The sequence below is a fragment of the Artemia franciscana genome, chromosome 18 (genome assembly GCF_032884065.1).
Source record: "Artemia franciscana chromosome 18, ASM3288406v1, whole genome shotgun sequence".
Taxonomy (NCBI): domain Eukaryota; kingdom Metazoa; phylum Arthropoda; class Branchiopoda; order Anostraca; family Artemiidae; genus Artemia; species Artemia franciscana.
The window spans coordinates 26,163,141-26,179,438 of NC_088880.1; the positions used below are offsets into that span (position 1 = coordinate 26,163,141).

General features: G+C 36.1%; 1 protein-coding gene across 1 annotated transcript in view; it reads right to left on the bottom strand.

Moving 5' to 3' along the window:
• LOC136038812 (3-hydroxyisobutyrate dehydrogenase, mitochondrial-like) overlaps positions 1-14,725 on the bottom strand; it is a 44,744-nt gene extending 30,019 nt beyond the window's left edge. The window contains exons 1-3 of the mRNA XM_065722198.1: positions 14,607-14,725; positions 3,331-3,416; positions 1,230-1,408 (exon numbers count right to left, since the gene is read on the bottom strand). Of these exons, the coding sequence (XP_065578270.1) occupies positions 1,230-1,408; positions 3,331-3,416; positions 14,607-14,634 (293 nt within the window). The 5' untranslated portion in view covers positions 14,635-14,725. The remainder of the gene's footprint in view (positions 1-1,229; positions 1,409-3,330; positions 3,417-14,606) is intronic.
• Between the last annotated feature and the right edge of the window lie 1,573 nt (positions 14,726-16,298).

Sequence of the window (16,298 nt, forward strand, 5' to 3'; positions counted from 1 at the left end):
TCTCTCCATCATTAGTTTTTTATAACGTCAAAAGGTTTTAATCGTGGGCAATCCAAAGGTTTGTTGCGCTAAACTTTAGCAGAAACAAATTCAGAAAGTAATTTACGATAGGCCTACTTTTTTTTAGAAAAAATAAAAACAATTGTCGTCTCGTTTAACCACAGTTAATGAATTTAACTTTTCAAAAAATCAGATTCACTTCGGTATCCATTCTGTATAAATCAGGGTAATAAAAATAAATCAGCAACAGCGCTGATAAATAAAATCTACTTTAGATAAAACTAAAAAAAAAACATATCACAACCCAACTGTAGACGGAAGAGATGTTACGTATCTGAATTTTTGAAATATGTCCTATTTTGTTCATTGTTACTTAATGGTATATACGATTTAGATTTAATTTCAACCTTTTCTACACACAACAAATTCTAACTTTCAGACAGATTTCAAAAGCCGAACCCTTGGTTTAAACGTTGGTCCTATATAGATGAGTGTCTTTAGCCAATTTTCAAAATTAGCAACAGCGCTAATAAATAAAATCTACTTTGATAAAACTAAAAAAAAAAAAAAATATCAGAACCCAACTGTGGACGGAAGAGATGATACGTATCTGAATTTTTGAAAATGTGTCCTATTTTGTCCATTGTTACTTCATGGTATATACGATTTAGATTTAATTTCAACCTTTTCTACACATAACAAATTCTAACTTTCAGACAGATTTCGAAAGCCAAACCAAGACCAAATAAACGTTCGTTTAACATCCCAGATTTAATTGGTTAATTAATCATGATTAGTTAATCGAATTTACTTGTTAATTAATACACCGATAACTGTAACAAAATTTATCCAGTTACTATTTTTCTTCCCTGTCCACTAGAAACTGATCTAAATAATGGAATGGAAACGAAGCCATAGCGGACTTCTGAAAAAAAAAGAGGAAATGTTAAAAAGACAGAACAAAAAAAAACTAAACTTTGTAAGTGAATATTAACAAAGCAGAAGAAATTAATGTTCAATGTTTAAAGTTCACTTCAAAATTTAATTTTCTTTTAGAACTGGGGACGGCTTGGCGGAGATCCTTGCCGAAATATCTGATTTTTCTTTTCGCTTCTTTTTACCGGTGGCTGAAAATCACCCTCGTTTTCCTGTTGTTTTTTTTTATCAAACTTTTTTTTGTTAAACGTCATGTATAGCCAGTGTAGACTTAGGACGTATTTAAGCCATACTTGAACACTCCTTGTTCTCCTTGATAAACTTCTTTTACATGAGCACTGGTTGGAAGCATAGTTATAATCCTATCCGCTTTTTCGGCCACTTCGGCTGGATGATGCACCATAATTGCTCCTTCATCAGTCAATTGGGTCATAGACTCAGGAAACACATCATATACAACCACTGGATGACCCTGAAGAGCCAAAAATAATAAGTTTTAAAGTTATTCACTCATTTATGAAGAAACGGAATGTAAAAGACTGGTTAGTATTAAAAACATTTTTTTTAAATAAACCTCATAATTAACAGTGCTTATGGCGAACCCCCAAATTTAATCAATACTCAATTTTTCGACGAGATTAAGGAATACTAATGACGGCACTGCTTCGAAACTCACAATAACAGTAAATCCAGTTTGTCAGTAAGAGTTCCCGACGATTGCTTGTTCCCTATTGGCCAAAGAAATAACGCTACCAGACAGAAAACAGTGAAGTTTCACCAAGTTTTAGCCAAAAACAGAGCTTTTACGGAGTTTCCACACTTTCTGAATCGATTTCAAAGGATTTTAATTTCTTTTACTTCTTGACTTTATTCATATTGGAGGGCAATAAGATTTACTACAATAGTTATAGATTACAAAATTACTGTTCGCCCAAAATACAAGTCGTCTTAACAGCAGCTGTAAACCTTAAAGCAGTTAAAATGCTGAAAATTGTAAACAATTTATGTTCCATAAAACTAGAAAAAAAAATATACAATTTTTTTTTATTTTTTCCAAAAATACTGGTCGAATGGACAAACAAAGATACATTTTCATCTCCAATGTATGACTCTTCTATTTAACAAATTCAACTACTGATAGTTTTTCTAAAATATCATAAAGAAAAATTCTTCCCACCAAGTTTCATCCTGATCTCTCCACTCTAAGCCATTTCCAAGATTTACGACCCCCCCTAACTCCCACCAACCACACTGGATTTAAAATAAGAGATCTGAGTTACGAGGTCCTTCTAAATATGAAATTTCATTAAGATCCGATCACTCCTTCGTAACTTAAAAATACCTCATTTTTTCTAATTTTTCAGAATTAACCTTCCCCCCAACTCCCCCAAAGAGAGCGGATCCGTTCCGGTTATGTCAATCACGTATCCAGGACTTGTGCTTATTTTTCCCACCAAGTTTCATCCCAATCCCTCCACTTTAAGCGTTTTCCAAGATTGTAGGTTTCCCCCTCCAACTCCGCCCAAGTCACTGGATCCAGTCGGGATTTAAAATAAGAGCTCTGAGACACCATATCCTTCCAAATATCAAATTTCATTAAGATCCGATCACCCGTTCGTAAGTTAAAAATACCTCATTTTTTCTAATTTTTCCGAATTAACCGTCCCCCCCCCCCAGACGGTCAAATCGGGGAAACGACAATTTCTAATTTCATCTGGTCTAGTCCCTGATATGCCCGCCAAATTTCATCATCCTAGCTTCACAGGAAGTGCCTAAACTAGCAAAACCGGGACCGACAGACTGACAGACCAACAGAATTTGCGATCGCTATGTGTCACTTGGTAGATACCAAGGGCCATAAAAAGCATTAAAGTTCTGTAAGATGTACAGAGGTGTTCCACTAAAATCACATCTAGCATGCAGGAACTTTCCTACCCTGTAAGACTAGCTAAGCTGAATCTCCCAACATTTTTTACAGGAGAAGAGTTAATGACATTTTGACCACTAAAAAAGGAAGGACAACATTTCTCTTAGCACTATTTCCTTGTATTAGTCCTGTTTAAGATTCAGGATTTGTTGCCTGAAACATTTAAAGTAGTCTGCCCTAACTAGGGCAGGGCCTGCATTCAATTCTTTTCGTCAAGGATTTTGAATTATTGGAGCAAATTTTAGCACCACTATAAAGCTTTCTTCTTCTCTCATCAGTTTCTCTCTTATATTTAGTTTTTTATTTTATCTTCAGTTATCTTTAAACTTCTCTTCTTTTATATGAGTTTGTTTTCTTGTCAGTTTTGTCTACTCTTTGGACAAGCTGTTCCAATTTTCATATTTGAAAAACGCTCTCTTAACTGTGAATTTTAATTAAAAATGCTGGTAATGAAATAAGTCTCGTACCTTACGAACAAGATTTAAAGCCATAGGGCCTCCCATGTTGCCAAGACCAATGAAACCAACTTTTGATCTGCTACTCATGCATCTTACTAAAATAAAAAGTAAAAATAGTCCAAATGAAATGAGAAAATAATAGCAGGTGAAACTTTTAATTAAGACAGTGAACTTCTTATCTAGATTGATTTAAAAGGAAAATCAGAGGCTTAATGCCGGTCAGGATTTAAAATAAGAGCTCTGAGTCACGATGTCCTTCTAAATATCAAAATTCATTAAGATCCGATCACCCACTCGTAAGTTATAAATACCTTATTTTTTCTAATTTTTCCTCTCCCTTTAGCCCCCCAGATGGTCGAATCTGGGAAAACGACTTTATCAAGTCAATTTGTGCAGCTCCCTGACACGCCTACCGATTTGCATCGTCCTAGCACGTCTAGAAGCACCAAAGTCGCCAAATCACTGAACCCCTCCCCCAAACTCCCCCAAAGAGAGCGAATCCGGTACGGTTCCGTCAATCACGTATCAATGACATCTGCTTATTCTATCCACCAAGCTTCATCCCGATTCCTCCACTCCAAGTGTTTTCTAAGATTTCTCCCTCCAACTCCCCCCAATGTCAAACGATCTGGTCGGGATTTGAAATAAGAGCTCTGAGACATAAATTCCTTCTAAATGTCAAATTTCATTAGGATCCGATTACCTATTCGTAAGATAAAAATACCCCAATTTTCAGGTTTTCCAATAATCCCGGTTTCCCCCTCCAACCCCCCCCCCCCTCCCCAATGTCACAGGATCTGGTCGGAAGTTAAAATTAGAGCTTTAAAGCACATGATCCTTCTAAATATCAAATTTCATTAAGATCTGGTCACCCTTTCGTAAATTACAAATACCTCATTTTTCCAAATTACCCCCCCCCCCAACTCCACCAAAAAGAGCAGATCCGGTCCATTTATGTTAGTCACGTATCTTAGACAGGTTTTTATTCTTCCCGTCCAGTTTCATCCTGATCTCTCCGCTTTAAGTATTTTCTAAGATTTCCAGTCCCCCCCCCAACTGCCCCTCCCCAATGTCACCAGACCCGGTAGGGATTTAAAATAACAGCTCTGAGACACGATATCCTTCCAAACATCAAACTTCATTAAGATCTGATCAACCGTTCGTAAGTTAAAAATACTTCATTTTTTCTATTTTTTCTGAATTAACAGGCCTCCCACTCCCCCCCCCCCCCAGATGGTCAAATCGGGAAAACAACTATTTCTAATTTAATCTGGTCCGGTCCCTGATTCTCCTACCAAATTTCATCGTCCTAGCTTACCCGGAAGTTCCTAAAGTAGCAAAACCAGGACCGACAGACAGACCAACAGAATTTGCGATTGATATATGTCACTTGGTTAATACCAAGTGCCATAAAAACAAACTGTTTTTTCGTATCTTGAGGTAAAGCAGAAAATGGGCTCAAGATAGGTGCAAGCTCGAAAAAAGCCTTGGATGGGGGGGTGTGTTTTATGGAAAATGTTTATGTGCAAGAGTCTTTGAAAAACAGAGGCAAAATATAATTCTCCTCCACTTAAGCATTTTAACCTAGCTTTTTCAAGAAGCAGAAAGTAGAAAATTTACCCTATTTTAAAATTATTTAAAGGACCCTTTTTGGGATTGACTCAATTTATTTAACTCTTTCTAGGGAATGTTAGGGTGCCAAACTGGAAAAGTAAATATCAATAGAGGCCAAACAAAGAAGGTACAATTCCTTAAGGAATGAGATGGTTAATTATCGTACCACCTACTCTTGCAGTCACAGCAACGAATTGAATTATTCCCATAGCAACCAGGTACATGTAGAATATAGGCTGGCACCCTCCGTCATACACACCTGCAACTACATCACCAATTGTTCAATAGGTTGAATTAACGAAACCAAGACAGCTACAGTTTGAATATTGCTAACATAACATAAAAACATTATTGAGCAGTTCACAAGACACTGTTAAGTGGTTCCTATAAGTACATATTATTAGTGTACATTCACAAAATTCCTGTACATAATATTTACCATGCCACATAAAAAGTGGTGGGCCCGGCTTTGAAATTGGCTACATTTTGTTTTGTTTTTTTAACTGGCATATTGACGTTTCTGGCCACTAAAACAATCATGACATCAAGAAAAGGCTCCCATTGTCTGCAGTTACAAGATAAGTGACAATGAAAATCAATATATACAAGCCTGTCGCGTATCCATGCCGGGAACCTGCCTCAAAGTCGGCTACATAGTTGTCTTTTTGTTTGTTTTTTTTTCTGAAAACTGGTATATTGACATTTCTGGCCAAAAGAAAGATCTAAATAAGTCACAACCTTAAGAAAGAATTTGTTTTTCCCAGGGTGGATGTATCAAAAACGTTGTGAACTGTCATGACATCAAGAAAATGCTCAAATTGTCTGTGGTTAGAAGAAAAGTGACAATACGATCCCATATATAGAAGCCTGCCATGTGCCAGGGAAAAAGTTAGGAGATTCCCCTTCAACAAAACACTTGGCGAATCACCTCCAACGACTGGGCTCACTTTTCTGTAGTCAAAGGCAATGGATGACCCCTTCAAATTGAAGTACAAAATTTACCTCGTCTTTCCAATCTATTTTTGTTTCCTTTCATGGTTTCATTCATAGAACATATTATGAACTTCACCTTGGATTTCCATCCTTGTTATTATGTGCATTATTCAGCTAGTGCAATAGCTATAGTTTTGGTAACCCTACAGTTGACAAATTAATTCAGTGTATTGATACTATGCAGATCAACTGTTTGAGCTGAAAACGTAGTTTGATTAACAATTTTTCAACCGAGGGAAAAATGGAAAAACTTGTTTTTCGATAGTGTTGTCACAGTATCAACAGTATTGGCGTTTCAAATTTTGACACGTTCCGGTGAGATTTTCGGCATGATATGGTTCCCACAGCAAACGAAGATGGGGAAGCTTACGTTAGAGATTGAATAGGAAAGGCACGGGATGTCTTCCCAAAAATGAAGACATGAAATTAGAATCAAAACGAAGACTTCCTCCTCTATTTTTCGGCAAATTAGTACTCCTGATAAGTTTTTTTTCAAAAAATTCGATTAAGCATCTAACCTCAGAACCTTTTTCACAATTAAATAAAGAAAACAAGTTTTTTTTAACTACAAGTAAGGAGCAACATTAAAACTTAAAACGAACATAAATTACTCTGTATATGAAAGGGGTTTTCCCTCCTCAATGTTCATAGTTTCGTTTACTATTGAGCCGAGTTGCTCCTTCAAACAGTTTGTTACCACAAACTGTTTGAAAATATCAGTTAAATTCCAGGTGGTTTTTTTTTGTAATGTCTGGGGAATACAATATTTACAATAATTTCTTTAAGTGTTAGTTTAGGTCTTTGCCACTAGATAGACACTAGTCTGATTATTTTAACTGTAGACTCTAAGGCTCCTTTGAGGATCTTGATCGGTTCTGCTGGGACACTGTCTTCCACCATGATCTTCCAAAGATCGTTCCTGATAAAGGAGTCAAAAGCAGTAGCAAAATCGATGAAAGTGCAGATAACAGACAATTGAAATCTCTCACTCTGCTGTAGGATGAGGAGGAGGGTAAGAATATGTTCTTGATAGCCCCTCCCAGGTCTGAAACCTGCTTGTTCTGGTCTTGTCAACTTGTCTTGGGGAATATAGGGAGGGGGGAGACCACTAAAGTTATTAAGGAGAAAAATAGCAGCATTAACTCTGTCGACAATTTTTTTTAAGATGGATATCCCAGTTTAAATTAGAAGAAAGTGTGACACCAAATAATTTCAAGCTGCAAGTCCGAATAGGCTTACACTTCAACAAATTCCCACAAAACATCTGAACTTCAGATGTCAGGTTGATTGTAAGACACATTGTCCAACTCAGAGTTGTTCCTAAGCCTAGTGGCACCTGGGTAAAAATTAACTATAGCCCCCCCTCCAAACTGATATAAGCAAAAATAGCCATATAAAAGTGAAAATTGATCAATGCTGTACCATACTGTTTAAATGTACCAAACTTTGCTAAATTTCAATTGTTTTTCCAAGAGTTTTTGTTCAAGTTCAACCACAAGTGTTTTCCTAAATTTAGTTTTTTGCTAAAGTTCAAGGCATAATGCCAATAATAGTTACCATTTCCAAATAATTTTTAAATAGTAATTCTTTTACATTAAAAGTGTATTCAAATAATGCTTTGGTGTTTTGCTACTATGGGCTTTGTCCTGTTTATGCTATTACTGTAATTATGAGACATTAACAAGGGTGGGATCATTTAATTCCTACCCAACACTGTTTCTAAAAACAATGGTTGATCCTGTGACTTTAAATAGTAATTCTTTTACATTAAATTTGTATTCAAATAATGTTTTGGTGTTTTGTTACTATGGGCTTTATCCTGTTTATGATATTACTGTAATTATGAGACGTTAACAAGGGTGGGATCATGTTATTCCAATTCAACACTGTTTCTAAAAACAATGGATGATCCTGTGACATTTGCAATTTCTCAATTAATCTATTATCTAAAGGAGGAGCATATTTATTCCATATGTGTGAATTTATTATTACCAAGCCTAATAAACCTAAAAATTTATACATATTGTATAAATTGGCTGTTTTTATACAAGTCCCAGCTCCCCTTGTCAGACAAGTTCCCTTCTAGCAATTGCATATTCTATTAATAATGTTATGAAGCATTGTTATAAGAATGTTCTTATTGTGGGAGATTTTAATTTACCGGAATTACACTGGATTGAGGGGTTTGCTGTTGCAGTAGGGGTTGAACACTCAAATTGCCCACTTCTGGACTGCCTTCATGAACATTCGCTATACCAAGCAATTGATTTTCCGACCAGGTATAGAAGTGGGCAGAACCCAACCCTAATAGACCTTTTGTTTATTAATGACCATGAGACGCTCATTAGTGTCGACTCGGAACCACCATTTGGAGCGAGTGACCATGTTGCAATTATTTGTAGGCTTAGGTTGTACCCACAGAAGGATAATTGGATTAAGCATATGTACACAAATTACAACCAGGTCAGACATGAGTTAGCAAACCAGGATTGGTCATTCATTGATGATAAGAATATGGAGGAGGCTTGGCTTAAAATGAAAAGGGTTTTAATTAAAGCAACAGAAAAACATACAGTATTTTCCTGGAAAAGAAGACCCAAAACCCTACCATTTATCACTCGTGATGTCAAGCAAGCTGTACGGAAAAAGAAGAAGTATTGGAGCAAATATAAAAGTAGCCCTTCCCATGAAAACTATGAGAAATTTAAACAAACCCGGAATAAAGTTAGGTATCTCACGAGAAAGCTTACGACAGAATATGAAGAGGGATTGGCATTGGATTCAAAATCTAATCCTAAGAGATTTTGGAAGTATGCTTCAGCTCGGAATCCGGGAGACACTCAGTTACAGAACTACTTGTGAATGGCAATATAGTTAGTACCCCAAATAATATAGCAGCTGAATTGAGTAGACAATTTAAGTCAGTGTTCACGCCTCCAGACGATGCCCCCTTACTAGAAGCACCAGAATATTCTATTGGGGAACCTATTCAAAAGATAACTGTGGTTGCCTCTGATGTGGAGAGGCAGCTGAAGCTGCTTAATCCTAACAAATCAATTGGCCCTGATAAAGTTCACCCACGAGTATTGAAAGAAGCTCATGCGGAAATAGCCCTTCCCCTTATGAACATGCTTTAGAAGTCTCTTGATACTAAGCAGATTCCTCAAGACTGGCGGGATGCAAACATTACACCTGTACACAAAGGAGGTAGCCACAACAACGTTTCCAATTATCGACCCATTAGTCTTACATCTGTAGCTGGTAAAATCTTAGAAGGAATCGTGAATACTCACATTGTCGAACACCTGACCACCAATGAGCTGCTCAATGATAGTCAGCATGGCTTTAGACATGGACGCTCGGTTGAAACTAATTTGATTGATGCGTATGATTATGTTGCTGAGCATCTAGATCAAGGAATCCCTGTCAACTTAGTTCTATTGGATTTTGCGAAAGCCTTTGATAAAGTATGTCACCATCGACTAAGGACCAAGTTATATGCAATTGGAATACATAATGAAATCGTAGAGTGGGTGTTCCAGTTTCTTTCCGGGAGAAAGCAAAGGGTGAAAATATTTGGAAAAAATGGACAGGTATTCTTTTCAGAAGAGGTGGAAGTATTAAGTGGAGTGCCCCAGGGAACCATCTTGGGACCAACTTTATTCAACATTTATATTAATGATGCACCAACCACAGTCAAAAATAAAATAAGTCTTTATGCTGATGACTCCAAAGTCATTGGAACTGTCAATACACCCAATAAGAGAGCCTCTATGTAGAATGACCTGTGGGTACTTTCCCATTGGGCAACTTTGTGGAGGCTTGAATTCAATGTAAATAAATGTCAAACAATCCACTTTGGAAAGAAAAATGAGAAATGCCCTTATCATATGTTAGGGATGGATGGATCAAGACAGACTATTATGTCATCTGAAGTGGAGAGAGACTTGGGGGTCATAGTCAATAAAGAATTAAAATTCACTATACACACACAGACAGCTGTAGCCAAAGCACTCCAAACCCTGGGCATTATAAAAAGAACAATCACTAGCAGGTCACCTATGGTGATGACTAAATTATATAAGGCATTGGTCAGGCCTAATTTGGAGTTTGGCATGTGTGTTGCTAGCCCCCTCAACAAAGGTGACCAGCAGAAGTTAGAAACAGTTCAGAGACGGGCTACAAAAGCAATTGAGGGATGCAAATATTTAAACTACTCATCCTGTCTGAAGAGGCTGAAACTCCCCACTCTTGTCTACAGACGTAAAAGGGGTGATATTATCATGACGCATAAGCTCCTGAATTACAACTCTCCATTAAATAAGCTATTTCAACTTGATCAGTCTGCCAGAACTAGGGGACATAGTCGGAAACTGTATCAGAAGAGAGCTGCCACTAGACTACGCAATAACTTCTTCACTTACAGAATAGTGAGTTTGTGGAATTCTCTCACCGAAAAAGCAGTCACTACCCCCAGCACTGCTGCCTTTAAAAGAGCCGTTGATGGAGAATGGTCATCAAAGCCGTGGCGAACTGAGTGGGATGCCGTTGAGACGTCCAACCATCGTCATCACTAACCAGTGATTCTACAGGATTTAATCCTTATTTTGCTGGACAATGTGATTTAAGGTAATTTAAGGTAAGGTAATATTTTAATCCAACCACTTTTTTTCATGGGTGTGTACATATATTACTAATTACATTAGTTCAACAAAACTGTAGTTAAATCAATTTTGCTACCTCCTCCCTAACAGTTTAGGTGTATATACAAAAGTTTGCTGGTTTCTTAGGGTTGCATTATTTTTTGGTAATAGTTTTGGTCCATAATACTGAATAAGGAAATTCAAAATAAAAAGAAAACCAGCAAGCTATATGCTCTCCTTAGGGAGATCTAGAAGTACAAATGTGACAGCAGAGATGATTATATTTGTTAAGAGACTTGAATTAATTTGATCCATTTTGTTTAATTACTTTTTTAAATTAAATTTTGTTCCTAGAAAGCAATATATAGTTTGACTGATTTTCTCACAATTTTATATACAGAGATGGTATTTTGGTTGAGTTAGGTTAAGTATTTAAGACAATGTTTTCTGGGTGCCCCCCCCCCCATTGTAATACTTTGAAGTTTTTATAATTTTGCTATGAAAGTATTGCATTTTTACCATATTTCTTTAGGATTCACTTCACTTCTTAAGTGCGTACCATATAACACACAAGTACCCTGTGATGTACTGTTGAAGAATTTGTTAAAAACTAATTAAACATAAAAAAAAGCTTTTAAATGAGCTCTTGAAGAACTACAATGTTTCAGCACCCAGTACACAGCAAAGAAAAAAAAAGAAGCACAAAAAAAATTAAAAGAGATCAGTGTTACCCATTTAAAATTGTATTTTTCAAGGTAGGGGCTGGAAGTTCCCTGTTGAGGGTTTTCAATAATTATGACTCAGATGCTTTATTTTTGCTTTGCTGTAATGCTGTTTTCAAGGATTTTCAGAATCTTATTAAAAATTTATGCAAATTTGTTTTCAAAATAATATTTTAATATTAAGCTTAATTGAAATGAGAATTAACATTCCTGAATCAGCTATAATTAACAATTTTTTATCACTAGACATTCATTTTTCAAAGTACACTTTTAAACATTTGGCTGCTATGGGCTGTCTGAGGCCCCTTCAAGGACTTAAAAAGAATTTGCCTATGAATAATTAATATTTGGAAAGAGAACAAAAAAACAATGTAGTGACATATTCATTTTCTTCTAGGCTAAATAATTCAAAGAAGTATAAGATTCAAAGTACTGCTAAGCCTACCCTGCTTTCCCTCATGGGTAAATATGCAGTCCATTAAAAATAGTGAATTCACACTAGCCTCATACTTAAGAGTGGCAAAACTTTCTTCTTCTTGCAAATATACCAAGGCTAGGTGTTTGCAGTAAAATAATAATGAAGATAAGAGTCACTCTGTTGAAAATATAGTTTGAATAGGGCCATAGATCTACAAAGTGGACTCCACATGTACACATCAGACAAGGGAGGAAGGAGGGTAAAATGATTCAATATACTTTTTGTTTATTGAGCCCTTAAAGTGTCACTTTAAGTGTTCAAAATAACATTCAAAAAGAAAAACAATGCATCCAGCTTTGTATTACCTTCTATCTCATTAAAGCTACAATCTAAAAATTTACTCTTTTATTATTAATCAGATTTCTGAGATAGCCATGACCCTCACATATATCTTAATTTGGTAAATGTTTAGAGCACTTAGAAATGCTAATTCTAGAAGCACATCCATTTCTTGTTGACCCTCCACCTCTATGGGGCAAACTAAAAATGCAAAAAAGTGGGCTTGCTTACAGCTAACATTACCTATAGAACAAAGTATAATAGTCCATGAGGCACATGGGCAGTAGGGCAAAGTCTGTATTCTACATTTATTTAATAAACCTTGTTTGGGGTTCATTTTTTTTTTTATCACTCTTTGTTCAATAAATACAGAATATAGACCTGGCCCAGCTGCTTGCTGGGCTCATGGACTAATACACTTTGCTCTATGGGTAATGTTACCTGTAAGCAAGCCCACTTTACATATTTTTAGTCTTGTTGGAGGGGTATTTTAGACTCCTAAAAAATGAATGTGCTTCTCTAATAATGACAAAGAACCAATATACAATAATCAGAATCTTGCTATTTGCAGTAATCTTTAGAGGACTTGAAACAAAACTAAACATTTAACCTTATTTTTTATAAATAATCTACATAAGCCATGTTTTATACAAATAATCTACATATGGTAAATGTTTAATTTTGTTCCAGTTTTGAGCTCTTAGAAATGCTAATTCTAGATGCACATCAATTTTTGGTTGACCCTCCTCCTCTATGGAGCAAACTGAAAATGCATAAGGTAGGCTTGCTTACAGGTAACATTACCTATAGAGTGAAGCATATTAGTCCATGAGCCCTACTGGCAGTAGGGCAAGGTCTGTATTCTATATTTATTTAATAAACCTTGTTTGAGGTTTTGTTTTGGGTTTTATCACTCTTTGTTGAATAAATGCAGGATTCATGGATAAATATGCTAAATGTAGAATACAGACTTTGCCCTACTGCCCATGTGCCTCATGGACTAATATACTTTGTTCTATAGGTAATGTTGCCTATTAGCAAGCCCACTTTACACATTTTTAGTTTGCCCCATGAAGGAGAAGGGTCAACCAGAAATGGATGTGCTCCTAGAATTATCATTTCTAAGTGCTATAGTATAGAAACTATGCAGCTCTGCAGCATAGTTTCCAGTTTAGACAGCTTGTGATGAAACTAAACATTTACCAGACACCAAAATACAGAAGTCTATGACTTCACCATTAATTGACCTTTTCTTTATATCTTCAGTTCAACATAGTTGTACTGGCATAAACTTTCATTATTCAGAATAAGAAATTTGTTGTCAGTGAATCAAATAAAAAAAAAATTGTCAATGAATCAAATAAAAAAAAAAAAAACATTTTTTGATGTGTCCCAACCTGGGCAGGCTATAAGCCCAGGGGTAAATTTATTTCATAAACCTTTTTTTCAGTTTTATCACTCTTTGTTCAACAAGTATAGAATACAAACCTTGCCCTGCTGCCTGCAGGGCTCATGGACTAATACACTTTGCTCTATAGTTAATGTTACCAGTAAGCAAGCCAACTTTATGCATTGTTAGTTTGCCCCATGGAGGAGGAGGGTCAACTAGAAACAGATGCACTTCTCTACAAACTACAAGGGAACAATATGTGATTGTCAGAATCTTGCTATATGCAGTAGGCTAATGCCTACTTTAGAGCCCTTGGAATGAAAGTAAACATTTATATGTAATACAATTGAAAGTTTAAGGGTCCTGATTATGCTCAAAACCCAGAGTTGGTGGTGTCTACAGCAAAGTATACCCCCCCCCCCTAACTACAGTACCCCCACCCCCTCCCTAAGCTAAAAAATTCAAATCATAATAAGAATAAATTCTATACAAACTACTTTTTGTAATTTTGGAAAAGGGTAAGGTTAGGAAAATGAAGCTTGGGGGGATGGATCTAGCCTATAGACAGTAATATACCCTGAGAAGATACTTTGATGCCCTTATCTCTGCTCCTTCTCTCTCTAGAGAATATTGACCTTTGATAACATTTAAAGATATTTGTGTTACAAATGTGAAACCTTGCAAAATAGACCTTCTGCTTAAATGAATTACTATAAAAGTGCTTTCAGCTTCACAACTAGTTTCAATCCCAGTTTATAAGGTTTCAAAGCCCAAATAATGGGAACTACATTTTCAAAGCTAAAATCAGAGAAAAAGAAACTGAAAACTCAGAATTAAGCTGTATTGTTATTCTGTCAGAATTCTGGCATGCATAGACCTGTAAAGTAGGCAAATTTTAAAGACTTAGAAATCAGAAGGGGGTTAACATAATAGACTAGCTTTGTAATACCTTCCCCAAGCATGCTTTTTGCCCTTGATTCTTTACTGCAAGTTTCATTTTCCTGACCTAACCCCTTTTAGAAATAACCAAAAGTAGCTTGCCTAGAATTACATTGGCTCTGTCCAAGCCATTACTAAGACACTTGCTTCAATTCCAAAATTTTGTTATTCACATCCACAGTCTATTCTGGAACATTCATAATCTTCTTGAATGTCAAAGGGCCTACCTTGGATTTGGATTGCACGAAACAACATTTTCTGAATTTAAAAAATGAACAAAAAATTTCTCAGTGAAAAGGCAACGTAGCCGATGCTTTGAAATACACTGCACGATTATCCCAACTAAGCTTGTGCCAAAATGTGTTACTTTGTACTATATGAATAGTAGTTTAAAATTTGCAGCTCAAATTACATGATAATACTAGTACTATCGGCTATATTTTGTCTTGTCAACTTGATGCTTAATTGGTTTCTATGGGCCTTCTCAGCTTAACACAATAGCAGCCTCGAAGCACTTTTAGAAGAAGGTTTAAATAAAACTTTCTGAAATTTTGTAGACCTCACACATTGTTGGTCATCCTGCATAAGTTTTCGGTCATTTAAACTAAGCAAAATTAAATTAATTCAACAGAAGTATTTTGATTATACTGCATAAGAATTAAGGTTGAAAAACATAAACATAATAAAACTGAAACACTACAAAAAAGATGAAAGAGAATTTATTTTCTAGCCGGTGATTTTTCTCTTGTGTCTTCTTGTAGCCCAGCCTTTCCATTTGCCCTTCTAGGATTTTTCCCCTATTAAGGGATTTTTAAACTCTATCAGACAATCCATTTGGCATCAAAAGCCCGGTTCATGTTGATAAAACCCAAGCGATATCTAAAGCTGGGTTAGCGCAGATTGAAAGCTATAAAAGTTCGCTCAGCAAGAGGAAAAGTGGACTTGGAGTAAAGTTTTCGAGCAGAAGAAAACACCTCGACCCATAAACTTTTTTTTTCGTAAGCCCAAGACCAAACAGAGGCTGGATATGAGTCAGTCGGAAAATCCATTTCAGGGCAAAGGGTAGTCTCTTCCATTAAGGGGCGGTATCTTTTATTCTATTTTCCCTCAGTGAATTTAGAAACAGTCAGAAGCACTGCCAAGCTCTTGATCGCACCCTGCTTCATCAGCGTAGCGGACACAAAGCCTTTCGAAAGTTATTACTAATGAATACCTGAAGTTGGAAAAAATTCTTTCCCTTCTTACCACAGAGTATCTTCAGCCCCTTGTCACAATTTTTAGCAATCTGTTAGACAAGTCTTAGCCACCTAAAATTTCCTTTCTTGACTTCCCTAGAAAATACGATACATCACATTTTTCGTTCAACTTGTTGTTTGATAATACAGTCAGTCAAACAAATATCAAAGACTATTCTCAGACAATTTCTCTGGAAAACATTTAACAAACATTCATTTGCTTCCCTAGGTACTTACGTTTCAGAACCTTTCTCACCATTGTCCTTGTTACACCTTCCAACACTAGTCTTAATTCCCACAATTACCTTTCTATTCTTCAAAGCTTTTTCCAACTGCAAGAAGCCTTCCTATGCCTTGGTCATTCCATTTTACCATTTTTTACAATAATACTAGGCCAGAGAAGCAATCCACTTGACCTTTTTCTTGATCAATCTTCTTGTTGCCCAAAAATCACCTATGACTTCGTTTATTCCTAGTCAAAGCAACTAAGTCTTTGTAACATTAATTTTCAAATATTGAACTCTCCAGTTTCACACTTAGTTATTCTTGAAAACTTCATCACCAATTCTTATTCCAGAGTTAACCGACGTCATAAATTTCCTGAGCCCAACTGACAACCCTTATTAAATTTCAGCTTTATATTGAACGCAAGCAATTTTGAAACACCAGAGCCATCTGTGTTTG